At 54.8% G+C, this 25,231-nt stretch overlaps 1 protein-coding gene across 9 annotated transcripts in view; it reads right to left on the bottom strand.

The window, feature by feature from the left end:
• The window catches only part of CELF5 (CUGBP Elav-like family member 5), a 49,732-nt gene extending 25,319 nt beyond the window's left edge, over window positions 1–24,413 (bottom strand). For 5 of the 9 annotated variants that reach the window (XM_067033122.1, XM_059060063.2, XM_067033124.1 and 2 more), the window contains exons 1-2: window positions 24,103–24,392; window positions 5,443–5,525 (exon numbers count right to left, since the gene is read on the bottom strand). In XM_067033122.1, coding sequence (XP_066889223.1) covers window positions 5,443–5,525; window positions 24,103–24,361 — 342 coding nt within the window. In that variant the 5' untranslated portion in view covers window positions 24,362–24,392. Of the gene's footprint in view, window positions 1–5,442; window positions 5,526–23,442; window positions 23,656–24,102 lie in introns of those variants that run through there. The other 4 variants (XM_067033123.1, XM_067033126.1, XM_067033132.1 and 1 more) reach the window with 4 other exon arrangements.
• Between the last annotated feature and the right edge of the window lie 818 nt (window positions 24,414–25,231).

Genomic DNA, 25,231 nt, shown 5'->3' with positions numbered 1-25,231 from the left:
AGACCCAACACAGCCAAAAATAAATAAATCTATTTTTAAAAAAATTAACATAAAGGTAAACCTAAGTCTAAAAACTGATACCAGCCGACTTCATTCTTGGAAAACGTTTACGTATGTTTAGGACAATTGGGGCAAGTGAATTTACTTTTTCAATTGTCAATTTTATAAAATGCAAATCCAGATCGAGCATCTCTGATAACCACTGAGTGTCCCACTTGAGATGGACCAGAAGTGTGCAGTCCACACACCGGATTTTGGAACACTTAGGACGAAAAAAAGGAATGTGAACTGTCTCATTAGTAAGTTTTACATGGGCTCTACTGACTGCCTCTTGATAGGATTTTGGAGAGAGTGGGTTAAAATAAAAGGTAGCATTAACATGTATTTCAACTGTTTCTTTTTACTCTTTAAATGATGCTCCTAGAAAAATCTAAATGCTATACAGGGCTTGCATTCTATTTCCATTAGCACCGTTCTAGAACATTAACCAGCTCCTTATTCTCCTAAACAGGGTTTCTCAGCCTCAGCACTGTTGATTTGGGGCTGGATAATTCTCCATCGTGGCGGGCCGTCATGTGCACCGTCGGGTTTGGAGCAGTATCCCTGGGGGCAGTAAACTCGTCCGTCAGGCTCTCACATGTCCTTGCACTCAGCAGGCCAGGCATGTTCCTGCTTCCAAGTCTTGGTACACCCTGTGCTCACACCAGCCCCATCTGCCACAATCCTCCCCATTGCTCAAGACTCAGCTCAAATGCATCCCCCTCCAGGAAGCCACCGTGTTTGCCCTCCACGAGGTCATCAACGCAGGTCACCTGGTTCTCCCTCGAGATGCTGCCCACAGTGACCCTTATATCTGGCTCTTCATTTTGTGGTCACCCCTTGTAGTGAGTTGAATGGCTGTCCTCCCTAAAAATATGTCCAAGTCCTAACCCCTGGAATCTGTGAATGGGAACTTATTGGAAAAGGCATCTTTAGAGATGTAATTAAGTGATAGATCTGGACATGAGATCATCCTGGATTTAGGTGAGCCCTAAATCCAATGAATGGTGTCCTCATAAGAGAAAGGCAGAGGGGCTTCCCTGGTGGCACAGTGGTTAAGAATCCGCCTGCCAATGCAGGGGACATGGGTTCGAGCCCTGGTCCGGGAAGATCCCACATACCGCGGAGCAACTAAGCCCGTGCGCCACAACTACTGAACCTGTGCTCTAGAGCCCGCGAGCCACAACTACTGTAGCCCATGTGCCTAGAGCCCATGCTCCGCAACAAGAGAAGCCAACGCAATGAGAAGCCCACTCACTGCAACGAAGAGTAGCCCTCGCTCGCCGCAACTAGAGAAAGCTCACATGCAGCAACAAAGACCCAACACAGCCAAAAATAAATAAATTTATTCTTTAAAAAAGGGGAGAGAGAGAAAGGCAGAGACTTCCGTGATGGCGCAGTGGTTAAGAATCTTCCTGCTAATGCAGGGGACATGGGTTCGAGCTCTGGTCCGGGAAGATCTCACATGTCGAGGAGCAACTAAGCCCGTGCGCCACAATTAACTGAGCCTGCGCCCTAGAGCCCGCAAGTCACAGCTACTGAAGCCTGCATGCCACAACTACTGAAGCCCGCGTGCCTAGAGCCCATGCTCTGCAACAAGAGAAGCCACCACAATGAGCTCACGCACCGCAACGAAGTGTAGCCCCCGCTCACCGCAACAAGAGAAAGCCCGCACGCAGCAACAAAGACCCAAGGCAGCCAAAAATAATAAAAATTAAATTAATTAATTAAAAAAAAAAAACCTCCTCGCTCCCAGTGCAGGGGGCCTGGCTCCGATCCCTGGTCAGGGAACTAAATCTCACATGCATGCCGCAACTAAGAGTTTGCATGCCACAACTAAGGAGCCAGCGAGCCACAACTAAGACCCGGCACAACCAAATGAATAAATACATAAATAAATATTTTTTAAAAAGAGAGAGAGAGAGAGAGAGAAAGCCAGAGGGAGATGGGAGAGCTGAAGCCACAGAGAAGAAGGCCACGTGATGAGGAAGAGGAAGGGACTGGAGGCACGCGTCTATAAGCCAAGGATTGCCAGCGACCACCAGAAGCTGGGAGACAGCCTGGGATAGAATCTCCCTGAGAGCCTGCAGAGGGAGGGCGGCCCTGCTGACAACTGGATCTTGGACTCTGGCTCCTGGAACTGGGAGACTGTAAGTTTCTGTTGCTTTAAGACACCCAGTTTGTGGTGCCCTGTTAGAGTGGCCCTAGGAGACGTCTACATCCCCGGATTTACTCCCATCCTGAAAGTCAGGGTCTGCCCTCAAGGGACCCCTAATCTAGGGGGAGACATAGGCAGATGCAGACACCCCTGGCCCTGAGGGGTCAGGGATGAGAGGAGGGTGGAGATAACAGGGGTCGCCTTGAAAGCAGCGTAGATTCTCCAGGTAGGAAGGCAGTTTCCCACACATTCTTGGCACGACCTAGAGGTTGGTGTCCTTTCCGGGTCCTTAGTATCTGGGGAGTGAGGAATTTCTAGGAACTGGGGGCAGCCGGAGACCAAAATATAAGAGCTTAACATCTCCAAAAATGGAATCTACTTTGTACCCACATTTTTTTAACAACCCTCTCTCCAGCCTGGTCAGATGGACCTGGTGATGCCCATTTTGGAGACAAGGATGACTGAACCTCTGAAGGAAAGACACTGATCAAGGTCACACAGGTTGGGAGGGGTGGAGCTGGGATGTGAACCCACAGGATCACAGAAGTGGGGGGAGGGGTGACACATGGAGGAGAGGCTCTGGAGAGCCGGATGTGGGGATGGCAGGGCTGGGGGGGTATGGGGGAGGGAGCAGGAGAAATTTGTTCAAAGGGGATGCTGTGGCCAGTTTGAGATCTGCTGGGTCTGGGGTGCCTGGGAGAGTCACCAGGGGGTGGTTTCTGCACACAGAGCTGGCGAGAGAAGTGCAGCATAGGTGTTCAATGAAAGTCTGCTGGTGGCTGGATAGATGGATGAAAGGACTGGATCCATGGGCTGGGAGAGTGAGCAGAGAGAGGAGGACAGAGAGCCCTGAGTCTGACACAGAGAAGGAACCCCTGGCAGCTGGCATCTTTACACCCTGAAGAGGCCTCGGACCAGAGACCAGCCTGGAAAGAGGGGCGGGGCATACAGGGAGGGATGGCTCCTTGACTCCTGGCTCTTCCACCGTCTGCCAGAGCCTAGTTTTAGCCCCCAACACAGAGGGAACAGGCCCCTGAGGCCTCAGGCAGCCAAAGGCACTGGCTTTGGATCTCAGTGATCCCATCAGGAAAATGGGCGCAGGAGAATAAGGAAGAGGGACTTAGCTGATGGGGGCGGAGGGGAAATGCTAGGAACGTTGGCAAATCTCCATGTGGGCATTGATTTCTCTGAACAGAGAGTCAGAGCTTCCAGTCAGGCCCTGATGCCACAAAAAAAAAAAAAAAAAAAAAAAAGTCCACTGGATATGGAAGGATTGGGAAACGGCACTGGGGCTGTTGCTAGCATGGGGTCTGCAGTCAGACCATGAAGGTCATATCCCTGCTCTGCTGCTTGCTGGCTGCCAGAACTTGGACAAATCCACTACCAAACTTTGTCCCTCCCAGGTGTCCCTCCCCAAGGCCCCCTGGCTCCTGGCAAATTGCCAGGACAGAATATGGCAGAAATGAGAGTGTGTCATTCTGAAAGGAAGCCATAAAAGGCACCGTGGCTTCCTCCTGGCTCACGCTTGCTCCGATCACGTGCCCTGGGGGAAGCCAGCAGCCCTGTTGTGAGGCCCCTCCCTCAAGCAGCAAGCACGAGGGACATACCCACGGGGAGAGACGCTGAGGCCTCCAGCCAACAGTCGAGCTCTGGCTGACGACTCCACTGCAGCCTCAGGAGAGACCCCAAAGCCAGGACCATGCAGCAAACTCACGCCCCAATTCCCGACCCCTGGCAACTGTGAGATAACGGATGCTGATTTTTTGAAGCCACTGAGTTGGGCAGTAATTTGTGATGCATCAGGAGATAGCTAATACAGTCCGTAGAACTCCGCTGTGCCTCTTGACGCTAACCTGTATGGACGGACCTGCCCTCCAGTTTCCAGTTGGTTTGGGGAGGTATTGGCAGAAGGTCCAAGGAAGGGAGAAGAGTGAATTCCGGAGGGTGTTTATTCCACAGGCTCTAAGTCACCTTTGCATGTCCTGTTCCTTCTCCTGGCATGCCCTGCCTTCTCATCTTTCAAGTCGCTTCTCAAATGCCACCTACTCTGTGAATCCCTCCACGACCTTCTCTACAGTTTCACCCCATTATACTCTTTCGATGCTGAAGACCAGAGAGGTTGAGTTACTGGCTCACTGTCACACAGCAAAAACAGGTGGGAGCTAAATGAGGAGCCCACTGATGTGGCCACCAAAGCGTATGCCCTTGCCTCTGCCACTTCACCTTCCAAAGAGGGGCTCTTTGTTCTGCAAGATAAGGTTGAGGCCACCCCCTCCCAAACATTTTGATGCTTGTTCAGAGTTGAGTCAAACCCATGCCACCCACAGCTTCATGTCCCTGGCAGGCGAACCCCAGATTGTCCACTGTCAGCCGTGCTGTGCCCATGCTCCCAGCAGTGATGCCACCAAAGCATCCGCTGAATCCCCTTGAGGCTGAAGGGTCCCTGAGATTTCCAGAGGGGAGGGGCGACCCCCCACCCCCGAACTCATGGTGGGGGGGGTAACCACAGTTCTCACTGGCTTGGAGACCTGGCTTGGCTGGCTCAGGGGGACCATCCATCCTTTACTGGGGGCAGGGACCTCCTGCCCAACCCAAAGAGGACAGGGCTGATAAGAGAGACCAGCAGGGACAGAGCCTGGGCCAGCCTTCCCTTGGGAGGAACTATTACATTAAGGGGCCAGAGCTTCATTTGCTCCATAAGGACAAGGGGAAAGAGAACCCCTTCCGTTTTTATGGTGAGAAACAGGTAGGGTCTAGGCTCCTCCCTGAGGCCCACAGGCCCTGCACATCTGCCTCTCTCACCTCCCTGTCCTCCCCTCCTCCCTCTCCCCCCCTCGCTCACTCTGCTCCAGACACACGGGCCTCCTGGCTGTTCCTCCAGCACACCAGGCCCGGTCCTGCCCCAGGGCCTTTGCACGGGCTGTTCCTCTGCCCTGCGAATATTTCCTCATCCTTCAGGCTTCAGGCCAATGACACTCGCATGTGAAGTCAGGTGCCCTTGCGCAGTATGCAGCCTGCACGGCACACAACCACCCTGATGTGACGTATACAGCATGGGATGCAGCAGGCACACAAGAAATGCTCATTCTGGTGATGATTTCTGTCTCCCTGTTCCTTATGCCTCTTTCTGAGTCCAGAAGCACGTGGGCTTCACAGCTGATCCCAGGAAGGGCCTTAGCCTTCCCCAGGCCGAAAGCATCTCCTCCATGTGTCCCCTCCCTTCTCAGACAGCACGAAGGACTCACCCCGGGCAAGGTCTTCTGTTCGTGCAGGGCAGTCTGAGCTTTGATGGCAGAGTCCCTGGCACAGTAGGTGAGAAAGGCACAGCCTGGAGGGGAGAGAAAAATGGGTGTTAGGAGAAGAGGATGCTCTATACCCATGTTCACAGCAGTATTATTCACAATAGCCAAGAGGCAGAAACAACCCAAGCGTCCACTGACCGATGAATGGATAAACTAAACGTGGTCCACCTGTACAATGGAATATTACTCAGCTTTATAAAGGAAGGAAATGGAACTTCTCTAGCGGTCCAGTGGTTAAAACTCCGCGCTCCCACTGCAGGGGCGCAGGTTCGATCCCTGGTTGGGGAATTAGGATCCCACATGCCGCACGGCACAGCCAAATAAATAAATTAAAAGCAAGGAGATTCTGACACCTGCTACAACATACATGAACCCTGAGGACGTGATGCTCAGTGAGAGAAACCAGACACAGGACAAACACTGTCTGATTCCACTCACAGGAGGTCCCCAGAGGAGTCAGATCCACAGAGACAGGAAGTAGATGGTGGGGGCCAGGGGCCGGGGGAGGGGGTGGGGAGTTAAGTGTTTCATGGGGACAGAGCTTCAGTTTGAGAGGATGAGAAAATTCTGGAGATGGACGGTGGGGATGGTTCCACAACAGCGGGAGTGTACTTAATGCCACTGAATTGCACACTTAAAAATGGTTAAAATGGTCAACTTTATGTGTATTTAACCACAATAAAAAAAAATGAAGTAAAAATGATTAAGGTGGTAAATTTAATGTTATGTGTATTTTACTACAATTTAAAAAACAAAAAGAGAAAAGGCGGCTGGAGCCCCCTTTGGGCGTGGGGCAGTAGCAGTAGCTCAGCTCTCCCCTCCCACACGTACACTTCCCAAAGGGTGAGACGGGGAAAGGCAGAGAGGAGAATCCGCTGTTAATTAAATCCGTGGCTGATGCTAAAAAGCGGGGCGAGGTGGGGGAGGGGAGGGGGGCAGAGCTGCTGCCCCAGGGAGGAGGGTGGGGAGGGCACCAGCAGCCCCAAGGAGTCAGAAGAGGCCTCAACACTGGAATGAGGAGCACAGTGACTCTGCCACTAACCAGCTTTGTGGCCTCGGATGGGACGCTGCCCCTGTGTGGGCCTCAGTTTCCCCCGTCGGAGAGGACGGCCCGAGGGTGCGGTGGGACGGACCCACCAAGGGGCGGGGAGCGGAGCTACACGGGTGGGGTGTGGCGTCAAGGGGAAGGGCCAATCAGGAGAGGTAAGGGGCGGGGCCTGCCCTAAAGTGGTCCAGAGAGAGGGTGTGATTGGAGGAAGTTCTAAGTGGGGGCGGGGGGTGAGAAGCGTGAGAGCCACCGAGACAAGAAAGGTTGAGAGACAGACACAGAAGAGGAGCGAGCAGAGGGCGGCGCCCAGAGAAAGGCCAATGAGATCAAAGATATTTTGAAAGATGTTTGCCCGAGGCGGGCTACAGGATGCAGGCAAGTTCCCTGGGATGCACATAGGGATCCGGACCCCAGCGCTGGGTTTGCCTCTCTAACCCCTATGGACCTCAGTTTCACTGTCTGTGAAATGAGACCATCGCTGGCTGCTCTGATGCTGTCGAGTCCTGTGTCCTCCATGCCCAGCTCCCTCCCCATGGTCTCTCTGCCTCCCCCGAAGAGGACCCCCTGTGCAGAGCCCCTAGGAACAGCTCCGTGGGCACCACTTCCGCCCCAGGCTGGAGCTAATTAAAGCCGCATCCTGCTGGGCTGCGCTCACTACGCGGCTGCTCCCACCAGCTGGGCCTGGTGATGGGGAGGGGTCCCAGCCCCAGGCCTGAGAGGTGCCCTGCAGCCCTGGGGAAGGGGCACCAGGCAGAGCTGAGGACAGCTTCTAGCATTTAAAAAACATTTAAATGTGTTGGGAATGTAAAATGGTGCGGCCGCTGTGGAGAACACTTTGGCAGCTCCTAAAAAAAGTTAAACATAGAATTACCATATGATCCAGCAATTCCACTTCTGGGTATATATCCCCAAAGAATTGAAAGCAGGGACTCGAAGAGACATTTGCACACCCGTGTGTTCATAGCGGCATTATTCACAACAGCCCAAAGGTGGAAACAACCCAAATATCCATCAACAGATAAATGGATAAGCAAAATGTGGTCCATCTATAAAATAACCACAAAGGAAAGAAATTCTGACACCTGCTACAACATGGAAGAACCCTGAAGACCTGATGCTCAGTGAAATAAGTCAGACACAGAAGGACAAATACACTATGATTCCACTCACAGGACCCAGAGGAGTCACATCCATAGAGACAGGAAGGAGATGGTGGGGGCTGGGGGAGGGGGAGGGGGAATCAGTGTTTCATGGGGACAGAGCTTCAGTTTGGGAAGATGAGAAAGTTCTGGAGATGGACGGTGGGGATGGTTGCACAACCATGTGACTGTGCCAAATGCCACTCAGCTGTGCGCTTAAAAATGGTTAAGTTGGTAAATTTTGCTATGCAATTTTACCAGAATAAAAACTTGTAATTGAGATATATTACAAACATCCCCTCTTTATAAATTGCGTGTGCTTATCCTTTTTTGATTATATTTGATGCCCATGTCTTCTTCCAATACATGCCTCGTCTTTCGACTTTGTTTTTTTTTTTTTTTGGTGTTTCTATTTTCTGAATAGAATCTCCCAAGGTCTTCAGGGAAAGGAGAAGCACTACGAAAATCAGCCATAAAGACTGAGAGAAATAGGCATGCTTGGCAAGAAACTGGACCGCAGGGAGATGTAAAATAGGGGCAAAGCCCTTCCTCCTTAGGTCCTTTCTTGCCTGGGGAGCCCTATATGCAGAAGATGGAGTGTGCTGGCCCTAGGAGGGTAGGTGAGACCCCTGAATAACCTTCCACCAGCCTCTGGGTCTGGAAGGTTTGCAGCGAGAGAAAAAAACCAAAACAAGCACGCGAGCCGCTGTCCCTGGTCCTGAAATGTTTCCCTGTTTTCTCGGCCCTATCTCTTCTCGGCCTCCTAGCTTCTCTTTTCTAATTGGTGAAAACGTGTCATGTTCACCAGTTTCTGGATAATAGAGCCTCGAATTTCAGGTTCTATTACGGTTGAATTGTTCCCCTCCTCCCCCAAGCTCATATGTTGTTCTCCTAACCAACAGGACCTCAGAATGTGAACTTATTTGGAAATAGCGTCGTTGCAGATGCAATTAGTTAAGGTGAGGTCATAGTAGAGTAGGGTGGACCCTAATCCAATGTGAGACTGGTACCCTTATAAAACGGGGAAAACTTGAACACAGAGACATGCACGCAGGGAGAACGCCATGTGAACATGAAGGCAGAAATCTGGGGGATGTATGACAAGCCAAAGAACATAAGGACTGCCAGCATCCCCTTCAGAAGCTGGAAGACCGGGATCAGATTCTCCCTAATGGTCTCAGAAGGAGCCAGCCCCTGGGACTTCCCTGGCGGTCCAGTGGTTAAGAATCCACGCTTCCAATGCCGGGAGCACAGGTTTGATCCCTGGTCGGGGAACTAAGATCCCACATGCCGCACAGTGCGGCCAAAAAAAGAAAAAAAAAGAAAAAGAAAAAAAAGGAAGAAGCCAGCCCTGCCAACACCTTGATCTCAGACTTCTGGCCTGTTGGACTAGGAGAGACTACGTTTCTGTTTTTTTAAGCCACCTGGTTTGCAACACATTATTTCAGCAGCCTTAACAAACGAATACAGTTCCCAACACAGACTTTTAGTGATGATGTTAATAAAGCTCCTTAGTTTTTATTGCTAATAAGCTTATAGTCAATACGGACTCATTTAATCCTCACAACAACCCCACAAAGGAGCTGTTGGCATTGTCCTCGTTCTACAGATGAGGGGTTGAGGTACAGAGAGGGAAGTGACTTGCCCAAGGTCACACAGTGGAACATCCCAGGCCGTCAGGAGCCTCGAACTGTGTGCTAACCACTGGGATACACTGCCTGCAGTTTGCATCTTTTCTAAAAATTTCCCCCAGGGCCTACGAGGGAAATAGGCCCCCCGGGCCTATGTGGAGGGTCACAGGCCCCTGCCTTAACCTTCCCTGTAAGGAACCTTAAAATAGTCCCACCCTTCTGAGAGAATGTGCTGCTAGAGCAAATGTTGAAGAGGCCGTGGACCCCATTTCAATTGAGGGGGTCTGGTTTGCTGCATCCTAGTCCTAGAGGGACCCTCCCAGGGAAATCTCAGCCCAGCCAGTGCCCACAATGGGTGAGCCTCTCAGCAGATTCCAGCCCTGGCTACCCTCACCCTGTACACCAGCCTCGTCAATGACAAGAGGGTGGGACCAGGTGTTCAGCAACACACACTCCAAGCCCCGCACTGGCCGAGCCCTGGGGTTCTGTAGAGGTGGGGCAGGTCAAGAGGGCAGCCCCACCTCCAAGAACCAACAACCCAGAATGCTCAGTACTTGACAAACCTATGGTTCCCTTCACACCCACCCCCATTTTTCAAAGCCTGGGCAAGAGCTGACCTCTCGACACCCCAGGTGGAGTAGGGACCAATGGGGCATCCTTGGGAAACAAGAGATTTCCTCAATATATGAAAATTGTCTAACAACTAGATCCACCTCATCATGGCTCTCTTTGGAGGGAGGGAGTGCCCTGTCCCTGGAGGCAAGCAAGCAGCAGACCCCCAGAGAGGAAACTTCTTTACTGGGAAATCCTGAGGGTCCCTCCTCTTGACGAGATCCTCTGCTCTCTGCTCCAAGATCACGGCTTTTGGAATTTCATGACTTGAAGTTGTAATAATGATAGTAATGGTGGAAGTTCACTGACTGCCAAGCATCTTACAGAGACATCACCCATATGAACCCTTCAAACCCTCAGCCTAGCCCAAGAGAATGGCACTATTGTATCTATTTTTCTCCCCATTTTAAGAGGGGGAACGGAGACACCAGACATTGAGGTGTCACACAGCGACGGGTCCCAGAGGTGGAATTTGAATCCTGGAGGTCTAACTCCAGTCCCAGCCCTTCTGCACCACAATATTTCCCCTCTTATAAGACAACAGTAGTAGCAATAACAGCCAATTCACCGAACACTGAGGGCGTTCGCTGTCCTGGGTGCCTGGCTCCACGGCCCTCTCTTCTCTGCAGGGATCCTATGAGGTAGGTGTTATGCATGGTACGGAGGAATTGAGGTTCAGAGAGGCAAAGTGACTTGCCTATGATTGCACAGCAGGTAAGGGGAGGAGCTGGAATTTGAAGCCAGGGGTACCTGATGCCACGGGCTTCACTCCCATCTACTGCACCTTTGGGGCTCTGGTCCCTGGGGTGTGGAGTGGCAGAATTCTGCCATCTTCCCTGAACTCACTCCGCACCTTTAATATTTTAAGACAAAGGTGGCCTTAAGAGTATCCATGCAAAGACCATTGTGGGCCACCTACAATCTAGTCTAGACACCAACTGTTTGATGCACAGATACACTGAACCATTAATACAGGCCTCCCAAACATGGAGACCCAGGCCGACCCCACAGAGCCTACGAAGGTAGGGAGAAGAGTGCCCACCTTTCAAGTGAGGAGACTGAGGTTCCCAGTGGCCCAGGTCACCCACAGATAGGACAGGGCTAGGACTTAAGCCCACACCTGCATGACACACAACACAGGGCTCTTCCCCCAGCCCACAGGATGCTCCTCTCTGAGGAAGGGGGCAGAGGTGGCCATTGTCCCTCCATGGCAACAGGCCTCTGCTCAGCCGGGGTTCTGGGGACCGTGCTTTGACTAATGGGTGATGCTAAGGCTCCAGGCTGGGTAGAGGCAGAGATAGACACACCCCTGTGTGTTGTCAGCCTGGGGCAGAGGTGGAGACACAGGGCTAGGGAAGCCCCGAAGCTGAGAAGCATCTCTGGGCACTGAACGGTGGTCCTCCCAGAAAAGATCCACCCACTCCAGGAAGCTGGGAAGGGGACCTTATTTGGAAAAAGGGTCTTTGCAGGTGTAAGTACGGATCTTGACATGAGATCATCCTGGACAGCTTCCCCAGAAGCTGGAAGAGGCAGGAGGGACCCTCCCCTGGAGCCTCCAGAGGGAGCACAGCCTTGATCTCAGACTTCTGGCCTCCAGGACTGAGAGAGGATCTGTGATCGTTTGTTAACGGCTACCCCAGGAAACTAGTACAGATGGGGACCCAAGAGGAGAAGCAGCTTGGAAGGAAGAGGTGGAACCCGGTTTGGGCCCTGCTGGATCTGAGGGTTTGGGGGTCTTCGTGGGAAGGACCCCCGCAGGGCTGACGAAAAAACCCCCAAGTGGTACCAGCCATGTGCACGGAGCCAAGCCCTCATGCAGCTGCTCTCCCCGCCATCCCTGGATTCTCACACTATTTTTACCCCCACGTTCCAGATGAGTTAACCCAGGCTCAGAGATGCTGAGCAGCTTTCCTGAGGTCATACAGCAAGTCAGAAACAACCCCTGGTGCTAAACCCAAACTAGGGGTGGGTAAAGGGCTTCTGAGTTCCAGAAAATTCCAGAGCACTGGGGACGACCTCAGTCGCTGGAGCTTGTTACATTGATCTAATGAACTAAAAAAACTGTTTTAAAAATGAAAAGGAAAACAATTTTTTTTTTTTCCTATTCATAGGCCTTATGTTCATGCCTAAGGCTGGGCTTTTTGTCACTTCCCAGGCAGCTTGGTAGGTCTGGGGACTGACCCTGATGGACACTGGTGGTGTCCCCGGCTGCACCCTGACTCTGGACACACCCCACGCCTGGCCTCTCAATGACTGCCTTTATTTTTGTTTCTTTTGATATTTATTTATTTGGCTGTGCCGGGTCTGAGTTGCGGCATGCGGGATCTTTTAGTTGCGGCATGCCGGATCTAGTTCCCTGACCAGGGATCGAACCTGGTCCCCCTGCATTGGGATTGCGGAGTCTTAACCATTGGACCGCCAGGGAAGTCCCTCACTGACTACCTTTGAACTTGCCATTTCCTTGGTTCACACACCCTCACCCTCATCTTTGCCTGGCTCATTTCTCCTCAACCTAAAGGTCCCAACTGAGCCACTGCTCCTCAGGGAAACCTCCCCATCCCCAACTGATGCTGGGTCAGAGGGGTGCAGACAGGTAGTGTCCCAGTCACTTATGTGTTCCCAGTGTCCAGCATTGGGCCCAGCACACAGCACGTGCTCAGTAAGAATCTGGCCACTGTTCCTGGTCTCCATCCTGGTCCAGCCCCACCTGGACCAACTCAGTCCCCTCCCCCCTGGTCCCCAGCTACGCCCTGGCGCCCACAGTCTGTCCTCCCCAGAGCAGCCACAAGGGGGCGGCTGTGAGCACCTGAGCCAGGCCCCGTCCCTCCTCTGCCCACAACCCTCCAGAGCTCCCACCTCCCTGGGGTAAAAGCCCAAGTCCTCCCCGTGGCCCACAAGGCCCTGAACGACCTCCCCTTTCCCCTCCCTGCCTTCCCCCCTCCTTCTCACCCCCTCACTCACTCTGCTCCAGACACACGGGCCTCCCGGCTGTTCTTCCAACACTCCAGGCCCCGTCCTGCCCCAGGGCCTTTGCACAAGCTGTTCTGGGATGTATTTCCCCCAGATCTCTTCACGGTTCACCCTCTCACTTCCTTCAGGTCTTGGCTCAAATGTCACCCCCTCAGTGAAACCTCCATGGAGCACCCTGTTTAAAACGACAGTCCTGGGACTTCCCTGGTGGCGCAGTGGTTAAGAATCTGCCTGCCAGTGCAGGGGACATGCGTTCGATGCCCTGGTGTGGGAAGATCCCACATGCCGCGGAGCAACTAAGCCCATACACCACGACTACCGAGCTTGTGCTCTAGAGCCCGCGAGCCACAACTACTGAGCCCACGCGCCTAGAACCCATGCTCTGCAACAAGAGAAGCCACCGCAATGAGTAGCCCTGGCTGGACTAGAGAAAGCCCGCGTGCAGCAACGAAGACCCAATGCAACCAAAAGAAAAAAAAAAAATTCCTTTCCTCAACCACCCCCCACCCTGTTCTATTTTTTTCCCGTGCCGTGCCTTTGTCACCATCTCAAATGGCACATAATTTTTTTTTCTGTCTCCCCCACTGAAATGTCACTTCCAAGAGGATGGGGGGAGGTTTGTGTTTTGTTCAGTTTGGGGTCCCCCGAACTTAAATAGCGCCAGGAACAGAGTAGGTGCTCAATAAATACTGACTGAACGAATGACTTTGTTTCCAAACTGACCTGCTAACATCAAGACCACCTCCTGGAGGGCGGCGACTACATTTGATTCATTTTTCTCCCTCCCCCCACCCCACCCCCATGCCCAGCATCAGGTCAGTCAATATTTCCTGAGCACCTGTCATGGGCCAGCTGTGCTGGGGAAACAAAAGCAGGAGAGATAGCCTTTTTCATTTTTCTCTGATCTCCAACATCTCCTCCCCTCCCCAGCCAGGACTCCAACCATGACCGACTGTGCAAAGTCCTTGTCTCAAACCCCTCTGATCCCCACCCACCGCACACTGGCACCCCAGGCTCAAGGTCTTTCGATTCAGTGCTAATCTAGGGACTAAAGATGGGGAATTAACTCTGCCCGATGCCCTTCTGCTGTGTGATCTAGGGCCAGCCACTCAACCTCTCTGAGCCTCCACTTTCTCATCCATAAAATAATAATACCGTCCACTAAGGATTACAGGAGACATTCCCCTCTGCCGTGGCGCCACCTCTCCACCAGCCCCCGTCTCTGGTCACCCTCTCCACCTCCTCGTCCAACCTCTCATCCTGAAGCCGTCCCCCACTTTGCTGAGAATAGTGGGGCTGATGGGCCCCTCCCTCTGCTTATAAACTCATTGCTTCCTGTCCAAGAGGGCAAGACCTAGGACCCAGGGATCACACTCCATCGGGCACACCATCTCTGGGCTGACCTACCTCTGGGCTGCTGCTCCTTAGCCTCTGTTTCTCCCTCCTCCTCTGCCCCCACCTTACACACTGGGGCTTCTCAGGGCTCACCTAGACCCCCAGCTTCCTGCCTGCGGCCATGTTGACTCCTCCCGCGGATTTAGTCACCATCGCTGCACCAGTGATTCTCCCATCCGTGCACTCACCCATCCATCCACCCATCCACCCATCCATCCATCCATCCATCCATCCATCCATCCATCCACCCATCCACCCGTCCATCCATCCATCACCCATCCGTTATCCATTTATTTATCATCCATTACTTTATTCATCCATCCATCATTCATTCATTTATCCATTCATCCATCCACACATCAAGTTATCTATCCATCCATCCATACATCCGTGCATCCACCCACCCACCTGCTGGGTTTCAGGTACTTTTCTAGGCACTCGAGACCTATCAGTGAACACAAAAGGCAGAAATATGCCATCTTAATAGGGCTTCTAGTCTTTTGGGAGGAGAGGAAAACCAATAAAATAAAAAGTAAAATTTATGGTACATCAGAAGTTCTCATTTTCACAGAAAAAAAAAGGGGGGGAAAGCAGGGAAGAGGCGTTTGGAGTGCTGGAGAGTGGCTGAGATTATAAATCATGTCTGCAGGATGGCTTCACTGAGAAGGTGAAGTTGGCAGAGGATGAAGGAGGAGGCATGTGATTATTTGGGGGAAGTGTGGTCCAGGCAGAGGGCACAGACCGTGCAAAGGCCCTGGGGCAGGACCATGCCTGGTGTGTTGGAGGAACAGCCAGGAGGCCCGTGTATCTGGAGCAGAGTGAGCGAGGGGGGGAGAGGGAGGAAGGGAGGGCAGGGAGGGGACTTGGGCTTTTATCCCCAGGGAGGTGGGACCCTGGAGGGCTGTGGGCAGAGGAGGGGGTGGGGTCTGGCTCAGGTGCTCACAGGCACCTTCAGCTTGCTGTGGGGAGGACAGACAGTGGGTGGTGAGTATGGGAGACGAGGGACCAGGGTGGAGGAGACGAAGCCAGTCCAGGTGGGCAGTGATGGGGTGGACAGAGTTGGGGGGAGGAGTGAGTGGATGTGGAGGTTAGAAGGCAGAGCCATCAGGAGGGAGGGACGGGGCGCAGAGGTGTGAGGCAGGGGAGTGAGGGTGACTCCACGGTTCTATCCTGAGCACCCGAGGGCTTGTCTACATGACACCACCCTTACCACCAAACGCTCAGGCCAGAATGTTGGTGTGATCCTAGATCGGGGTCCCACCCTCGGCACTGCTGCCATCAGGGCCAGGTCACCCTCTGTGGGGGTCATCCTGGGTGCTGTAGGGTGTGGAGCAGCCTCCCTGGTCCCCAGCCAAAGCCCGGACACCCCCACTCATGACAATCACAGATGTCCCCAGACAACGCCCAGTGTCCCCCAGGGGGCAGGATCGCTGTGGGTGAGACCCACCTCACTGGACCCCTTCCTCCTCCTCATCTCCCCCGACCAAGAGATGACGATTTGACTTTTTAAATCACCACTCTTAGGACCACTCAGCTGTCCTGACAACTTTCTCACAGCACACTGTGCTCCTCGTGGGCACAGTAGGTCTGGTTCACTCAAAGGTGGCACATAGGGCTTCCCTGGTGGCGCAGTGGTTGAGAATCCGCCTGCCGATGCAGGGGACGCGGGTTCGTGCCCCGGTCCGGGGAGATCCCACATGCCACGGAGCAGCCAGGCCCGTGAGCCATGGCCGCTGAGCCTGCGCGTCCGGAGCCTGTGCTCCGCAACGGGAGAGGCCATAACAGTGAGAGGCCCGCATACCGCAAGAAAAAAAAAAAAAAGTGGCACATAATATGGACAAAAAAAAAAGAACAGTTGAGAGAGGGGGTGGGTAGGTACGTGAAGAAATGACCTTGCAGCCCTGCCCACCCACTCGGAGTAGCTCTAGATGACACCAAAACCCTTCCAACGTAGACACTGCTATGATGAACATGCTGTGTGCCCTTGGGGAGGTGCCCTCGCCTCTCTGAGCCTGCCTTTCCCCATAAGTTTGCTCGGGAGTCCCCTAGTTGTGGTGAGAATGCCTCCTGGGGTCCCTCCTCCTAGCAGAGGGTCAGGGACAAGGACATAATGAGTGCCCCCTCCCCACCTCTCAGAAGTGAAGACGCCACCCTTAAAGGCTGCTGGGAGAAGTAGGAGGACAGTTAGGGGAGGTCACAATCTACTCTACATGACATCTGCAGGCAAACCGCCATCTCTCAGGAGCCCCTCAGAGGAGCTGGGCTCAACCGTGGTGGCAGAAATCTCCACTGTTCCTCCGATACACCAGGCCCCATCCTGCCCCAGGGCCTTTGCACATGCTGTGCTCTGTACCTCCAGATTTTTGGGCCCTGAGACACACAGGCCACTATTCTCCCAACACAGCAAACGAATTCTGACCTCAGGGGCTTTGCACATGCCATGTCCGCTTCCTGGAATGACTTTCCCTTGGCTTTAGAACAACAGCTTTCTCATCTGTAATGCCGGTCTCATCCCAAATGTCACCTCCTGACATCTTCAGTCACCCAAGTTCAGCTGTCACCCTCCAACACACATCTCATTTTACTTCCTCCAGAGCGACTCTCTCCTACCCAAATCATATTCATCTGTTTGCTCATTTATTGTCAATCTCTCTTCCCCCCAGATTGCTTTGTGTCCCCCAGAGCCCAGCTCTGGCACATCCCAGAGACTTGACAAACAGTTGTTGACTATCTGGCTACCCAACCATTTACTGACACCAAGTATACGCAAGACACTACTGACAGTGATTGCACTAACCACGTTCTATAAATTAATTCTAATTTTTACAACTACTCTGTAAGACAACTATTGATATTCTTTCTCTTTTACAAATGAGGACACTAAGGCTCAGAAAAAAGATAAGGTGGTTTGTCCAAGATCACACAGAAATAAAAAGCAGAGCCAGGAATAGGAACCAAGGCTGTCTGGCTGCAAAGCTGATGGTCATTCCCATTTAGGTGGTGAGGGAGGTGGTAAATGTTGGAGGGGTGTCCACCAACCCATCCAGCCAGCCATCCAGCCATCCAGCCATCCGTCCCTCTATCCATCCACTTACCCATCCATCCACCCCTCTACCCATGTATTCCTCCATCCATCCAACCATCCATCCATCCCCCCAACCATCCATCCATCCATCCAACCATCCATCCATCCATCCACCCAACCATCCATCCACCCATCCATCCAATCGCCCACCCATCCATCCATCCACAATCCATCCACCCATCTATCCAACCATCCATCCACAATCCATCCATCCATCCAACCACCTACCCATCCATCCATCCACCCATCCATCCACAATCCATCCACCCATCCATCCATCCATCCAACCAACCATCCACAATCCACCCATCCATCCATCCATCCATCCACCCAACCATCCATCCATCCATCCAACCATCCATCCATTCAACCATCCATCCATCCATCCATTCATCCATCCATTTACCCACCCACCCACCCACCCATCCATCAATCCATTCAGCCTTTCATCTCTCTACCCACTCTTTCATCCAGCAATGCGCTCATACAGCCACCAAGTCACTGTCACCCATCCGTCCATTCATACCTAGAGCCATCTACTCATGTATCCATCTATCCACCTGTTGACCAGCCCCCGCCCCACATCCAACCACTCCCTCACCTTCCCATCCTCTCATTTCCTTAGGCCCTGGTTCATCCACAAGATCCACTTCAAAACAGTGAACAAGACACAGTCCCTGCCCTCGCAGAGCTTACATGTCAGTGATGATGACCATGACCCCAGACCAACACAGCTATTGCTATAGGCCAGTGTCTTCCAAACCTAGCAGCCCCTCCCTCTGGCCCTGGACAAGGACAGCCAGCATCCCTGGATGGCTGTCATCCTGAGTCTATGTCTCCACAATCACATCTCTTTCTCTGACTCCTTTATTTATCTTCCAAAGTGGGTCAAGTCTCAGGTTGGGAGGTGTGACACCTAGCTCTACTGCTGTGTGACTTGAGTCTGGGTGTTGCCCGTCTCTGAGCCCCAATTCCTCACCTATCCATGTGGGGGAGGGGAACCCAGGTTCACTGCGACCTGAGCACATGTCTGCTTCTTTGTGACCCTCTTGTCCCACACTGTGAGCCTCGCCCCAAGGGGAAGCTTCTGTTGTACCCATCCAGGTATGTAGGAAATGTGTGTATGCTGAACAAGGCTGGGAGGCTGGAAAGAGGCCAGTGGTGGCCATGACAGTTAACAGGACATGAAGCTCCCTTTTCATGCAGGTCTGAGATCCTCCTCTGCTCCATATTCTTCCATGGCTCCCCAGTGTCCTCAGGAAAGAGTCCAAGCTCAGTCCAGCATAAGAGGCTCTTCAGGGCCCAGCCCATGCCAACTCTCTGGCCTCACCTGCCATGCCTCACCTAATTCCTCCTCTACTCCATCTGTGCCCCTTCACTCCTCCAGGCCTTTGCAAACCCAGTTCCCTCTGTCTACATCCATGAGGACAGAGACATCCACCTAGCTGACTCACTGCTTTTTTTCACACCCATAAAAGGGTCCAGAACAACAACAAAAAGTGCTCTGTGAATAAATACATGAAATGCTTTCTCCACCTGGCAAGCTCCTATTCATCCTTCAAAACCCCACTTCTAATGCCCATCTGCTATGCAGCCAGAGTCCCCAGGCAGAGCCTTCAACTTCCTATCCAGTTCCCTCAACCCTGCATCCCTTCCCTTTCATACAACCCTGACCATTCCAGCTATAGGTGCCAATGTCTAGCTCTGTCTACCAATCAGAGGGGTCTCAGATCTCTCTTGCCTAGTACAAGGCAAGGCCCCAACACTTTCAGGAAGTGCTGGCTAAGTTAGTGAGTGTGGTCCAACTGAGTGCTCCTAATGGCGAGGGTCTCGTCTGCCAACATCAGGGGTGAGAGAGAGAGTCACCGACCTATTTCAGAGATACCTCGTGGGTCCACCCCCCCATGCCAGAACTTCTCAGAGGAGCCCTGCCAGATACGCCTCACATCAGAAGGGGCCCCTGGGGCTCCCAGGACTCTTTGCTGTTTTCCCACCAGGGAAAAAACTCTGTCTTTCCCCTGCTTGAACTTCCCCAGAGTCAGCATCGGCACTGCCCTGGCCCTTTGCACATACTCTACCAGGAACACGCTTCCCCGTCAACAGATCTTTCCCGCACTTCAGGTCTCATCTTACTTGCGTAATAAGCATGGCTCTGTGCCAAGCCCTGTGTCAAGAACTTTAACCACCATTCCAGTCCTCACATCCCCCAACCCTCTCTGAGATGGGAGGCCCCGCCGGCCTCCCAACTCTATAGATAACAGCGCTGCGGAGGCTGGGGCCTCCTCTGGGTTGTCCCCGCTGGTGTGTTTCCCCCATCGCAGCCCTGACGTCAGTGCCTTGTAACCTCCTGGTTCCTCACCGTGTCCCCCACCATATGGGATCTGGGGGGTGGGAGGAGTCTGGGAGAGGATTTTTATCTGTTTGCCCAGCACTGTATCCCGGCTCCAGGATGGGGCCTGGGACACAGCAGGTGCTCAATAAATGTTGGTCATAGGGGTAGATGGATTTACGGCTTGTTGACTCCATCGTACCACACAGGGGTTCCTGTTTGCTCGGAATCTCAGCCCCGCACCAACGCCGGCACACAGTAGGCGCTCAATCAATGCCCTCAGCCTGAAGGAAGGCAGAAACGATGTCAGTCACCCTCAGAAAAGCCTGGTAAACCCATCAGCATGGGAAACTGAGGCACTGAGGGGGGTGTGCCTGGCTCGAAGCCACACAGCCAGCCCTGGTGGCTCTCCCCAGCCCCCCCCGCCCCCGCCGCTGCTGTCCCCTCCCTCCGTCCCCCGCCCCCCGCCAGGCAGCGCCTGCCGGCCGCCCAGCCCGCCGTCTCCCTGGGGCTGGCACGTCACACCCGGAATCTCACGCCTCAATCGCGGCGTGCTCCAGCCTCCCCCCTGCCGCCAGCCGAGCAGCTGGTGCTCCCATGGAAACCGTAGGCCCCCGACCCGCCCCCTCCACCTGCACCGGCCCCCCTCACAACCTCCGCTTTAAGACAAATATTGTCATTAACATGCAAATATATATGTGATTACCATAAATGGGGGCCCGCGCGGCAGCGGACGAGCCCTCTGGCAGGCGCCTGCCCCGGGCAGGTTGGGTATTAATATTCAGCCCGATCGGGAGAGGGACGACCCGAGCCACACCAGGCACCTCGGGGGACCCCACGTGCACCCAGCGCCTTCGGAGGGAGGGTCCCAGAGGGGGCCTGTCCCCCAGCAGGTGACTGGAGGGGGTGATGACTGGACACTGGCCGGTGGGAGCCCCCCCAGTGCCTGGCCTGAGCCCCGGGCTGGGCTGGGAGCCCCCGGGGAGGCCTCCTTTCTCTGGATGGGGCGCCGATCTGGGCGGGGGGGGGGAAGGTCTCGTGGCCTCCCTGCCCCCCCTTCTCCAGCTCTGCCCCACTCCCGCCCTCTCTCTGCCTCTTCCTGTGTTGGGGGGGGGGGTCTCGGGGAGGCTCCCTGGGTCTCTCCCTCCCTCCGGCTCTGTGCATCTCTCTCCTTCTCTGCTCTTGCTGTGTCTCTCCACCTCGGTCTCCATCTCTCTCTCTTAAAAACAAAAAAAGCCAGCACCCAGGGGCCTGCCGTGTTCCTGAGGAATCTTCACTTCCCGCCCTGCCTTCTCCCCGCAACACTGCCCCAACCCCAGAGCCCAAGGACCCGGCTGGACTCCCTGCCTTTCTCCTGGTCCCAGCACAGGCCCGTAGGAAATGGAGTGCCCCCACCCCCCACCCTTGGCCACGGCTGTCAGATGTCACAGCCCCGCCCCCTCCCCTCCCCCCCCCCAACACCACCGCGGTGGGGGGGGTCCTCGTCCTCAGCTTGGGGGACACTGTCGCCCCTTCACCGCACAGATATACTTCTGCTTCTTCTGGCCTGGGAGAGAGACAGGTGGGTGACAGCTGGGGGGCAGCTCTGGCCGGTCCTTGGGACCCAGTATTTGCCCCTCCAGCCTCAGTTTCCCTTTCTGCATGAAATGCACAGGCGCTCACAAGCCCACGGCAGTAATGATCCCTTCACTGGGCATCAAACAGGCCCCCAAATGTGAAAATTAAAGGTGCGACGGTGATCATAAGAATACTGCGATACCGGATGGTCCTTCTCCCACTGGGTGCTGGGGTCACGGGGACCCCACGGGGTGTTTTCACTTCACCTCACTCTGGCCCTTTCAGCTCGCCTGGTGCCCAGCCTCCGGCAGCCCAGAAAGCTCTCAGGGGATTTCTCTCCACAACCCGGGGGTCCACACTCCCACCCCACGGCTCTCAGCCAGCACCCCCGGCAGGCACCCTGCACCCTGTAGGCTCCCCAGAAACGAAACCAGAGACGCGTTGGCAGGAGGGGCCTGGAGCTCATCCCCACACCACAACCTCCCAGTTCTCCTTCCACTTCCCTTTGGCTGAGGCCCAGAGAGGGGCAGCCACTGGCCAGAGGTCACACAGCTGAGCCCCACAAACAGGCCTCGATCCCAGCTGCTGGCCTTCAGCTCCCCCCAGCTCCCATCCACAGGTAAGGTCCTGCCAGGCCCAGCCTAAGTAGGATCAGGAGGGGGAACCATTCGGGTCCTGATGGTATTGGGGTGGGGGGGATAGAAGGGGAAGACCCCCACCCCCCATATCCCCAGGCCCTGCATCCCGGGCTCAGCCCGACCTAAGTCTCCTGCAAAGTGGAGGCTGAGGGCCAGGTGTCATGGACACCCAACTTCCTAATTTTCACCCTCCAAGGAAAGATTGCAAATGGGAAACACCCTGAGATGCCCCCATCCCAACGTTCTCCAGCCAGAAAAAAATAACCCCACCCACATTCATGAGACCCTGCTCTGTTAACAGCAGGTAAACTGAGGCTCCGGCCAGGTGAAAATCCAGCCACAGTTTCTCCCTCACCTTCCCACGCTGCGGGGGGCGGCAGGGGTCTCCAGGGGAGATTTAAAAATGAGAAATGAGGGGAGGGCCACCGGGTGTCTCCTTCTCCCCGTACCCCATCTGTCTCCCTGACCCAGAGCTCACCGACAGCCTTTCAATTCAACGTTTGCAGGGGGGCCACGTGGACACTCCCCCACCCCGCCAGAATCTTTCTAGAAAAGGGCCCTTCGGACACAGCAGGGCGTGAGGGCTGTGGAAACAGCCCTCCGTACAGCCGTGGACCCCTTAGTCTGGATGACAGCAAGCCCTCTGCCCTCCTAGTCCACAGGGAGAAGTTAGATTTTCCAGGCCCTTTTTTTTTTTTTTTTTTTTTTTGGTGATGGTTGGATTTGAAAAGAGGTGGGGGATGGGAAGAGTTGCTTTCCTCCCCCAGGGTACCGGCTGGAGGGTCTAGCTGAAGTGGCAGGCCTGGGCTCCAACCCACCAGACCCTCCCTGTGGCCTGCCCCGACCCATCATTCATTGATTCATTCACTCGTTCATTCATCCATTCATTCAACAAACACGTATTCATGCTTACCATGCCTGCCACACTGAAGGGAGGATAGGCATGAATGGGGCCTGAAATAGGTCATGGGACCTGATCCACCCCCAAGACCCCTCCAGGGTCTCGCCTGGGGTGTCAGCACAAAGCCTCTACCGTCCCCAGCCGCAGTCCCCAGCCCCTGCCGGAAGAACTATCAGGGCCACCCCCATTCGGATACTGGGCCGTGATCAGAGCCCAGGGCTGGGGCCACAGTCCCTGGCACCCCCTCCCAGCATGCCATCAGAGAATCAGGTGGCAGGGAGGCGGGCAGGCCTCCCCACCCCACCTGCCTCCCCCGCTGGGCTCACAGGTCGCCCACGCCTTCTCATCCACCCCAGGATCTGGGCTCTGCCAGATGGACGGTCCAGGCTCATCGTCTTTGGCCTCAGCCTTCAACACACTGCTAACAGGCTTGGCCAGTTTTAACTTGAGCCAAAGGTGGAGGCGGCATTCAGGGTGGGGGGGCCATAGAGAAATGGAGGGGGGATGCTGCTCCAGACAGAGAGGGTGGGCAGCGGGGAGGGCAAACGGTAGCCTTTTAACCACCCGAGGCTGGGGCTCCCCCTGACTGGCTTAGCTGCCTGCACCCCAGCCCCCCACCCCGCTTTCTTTGTAGTTACCGATTAGCCCGGGATCCTGGGCATCCGTGTCCCCCGTGGCCGGCTGGACCTGCCCCACCGGCCTGGCTTTGTGAAAATGACCAAAGCAATGGAGTCCAGAGGTGCAAACTTCCCCGACGGGGCCTGGAGAGGCCGAATGAATGGATAGGGGGGGTCGTCAGGGAGGGGTGGCAGTGTTCAGGCAGCTCCCCGAGCAAAGGGGCAGGAAAGAGTGGTGAGGGAGGGAGGAAGGGGTGGGGGTCTAGAGGGAATGAGAGGGAGAGGGAGAGAGAGAGAGAGAGAGAGAGAGAGAGAAGAAGGATGCTGGGGGGGGAGGATGGGAGGTAGAGGGAGATGGGAGAGGAGAGAAAAGGAAAGAGAAGAGAGAGAGGGAGAGAGAGAGATTGAGAGGGAGAGGGAGAGAGAATGCCGGAAGGTGGGGAGGGAGGGAGAGGGGGCGGAGGAGGGGAGGGGGCCAGCTCAGATCTGTCAGCTGCACCCCCAGAGGGGGGAGGAGGGGGTGGGTGGAACAGGGTTTGCGGGGGGGGGGGGGGAATGATGCCGTGGCAGAGGGAGGAGGTGAGGAGAGGAGGGTTGGGGGGGGGGGGGGAAGATGCCGGAAGGTGGGGTGGGGAGGCCGAGGGAGGAGAGGGGAGGGGAGGGAGGGGGCCGAGTGCCCACCTTTGTGCATGCCCGTGTAGGGGTCTTTGAGCACCGTGAGCTCATAGATGCGGCCGAACTGCTCGAAGAGCGGCTTGAGGTCCTTCTCGTCCAGGTTGCGCGGGATCTGGCCCACGAAGAGCTTGATGGCGTCCAGGTCCTTCATGCCGTCGGGCTGCCCCCCGGGGGGCTCGGGCCCACTGCTGCCCACTGGCGAGGGCCGCGGCTGCAGGAGCTGCTGCTGCTGCCGGCGCGCCTCGCTCTCCGTTAGGCGGGCCATGGCGGGCGAAGGCGGGCGGCGGGCGCGGAACCGAGCCGGCGGCGGCGGCGGCGGCGGCGGCGGCGGGCGGCGGGCGGACTCGCAGCTGGAGCGACGGACGCCGCCTCCCGCCTCTCTCCCGCCCCGTCCCCGCGCCCTCCTCCCTCCTCCGCGCGCCCGCTCGCTCCAGCATCAGGACCACAAAAGGGCGGCTCCGCAGCGGCCCCTGGCGGCCGGAGTGCGCCTCGCCGAGGCAGCGCCCCCCGCGCGCATCACCCATCCCGCATCCCGCATCCGCTCTCATCGCGCACCCCGAATCGCGCATCCCACATCGCACTTGGAACATCCTGAATCCCACATCCCGCATCCCGGCGCCCAGTCCGGGCCGGTAAACTGAGTCCACCGGGCCCGTAGCCCCTGCTTTCTGGGTAGGTGACGGTGAAGCTTTAGGCAGGACAGACCAGGCCCCCAGGTGGCACGGTCTCCTCCCACTGATAACAGCAGGAAAAGCACTAAAAGTAACGCACAGCTCTATTCGGTGCTTACTTGGCATTTACAGGGCTGTCCTTGGAATACTTAAGTATACAATCATGAATAATAATAATAACAGCAACAAGAAAGAACACTTTGATAATACTATGTGCTAGGCACTGCGCTCAGCACAGCTTTAAGTTTGTAACTTATGAATTAGAAATAGCAATCACTGCGTTATAGCAACAGCGACACTTTCTGTCACACTTGCCATGTGCACATACTGTCCAAAATATTTCGAAGGATATGGACACATTTGGGCCAAGTGCTCTATGGGCATCATGTCAACCCTGCTTCAAACTCTCCATCAAAACCACAAGGAGGTATCACCTCACACAGGTCGGAATGGCCATCATCAAA

The sequence above is a fragment of the Kogia breviceps genome, chromosome 4 (assembly GCF_026419965.1).
Source record: "Kogia breviceps isolate mKogBre1 chromosome 4, mKogBre1 haplotype 1, whole genome shotgun sequence".
In the NCBI taxonomy this organism is placed as follows: domain Eukaryota; kingdom Metazoa; phylum Chordata; class Mammalia; order Artiodactyla; family Physeteridae; genus Kogia; species Kogia breviceps.
Note: the sequence above shows the minus strand (reverse complement) of the source record. Positions and strands in the feature narration are given on the sequence as shown.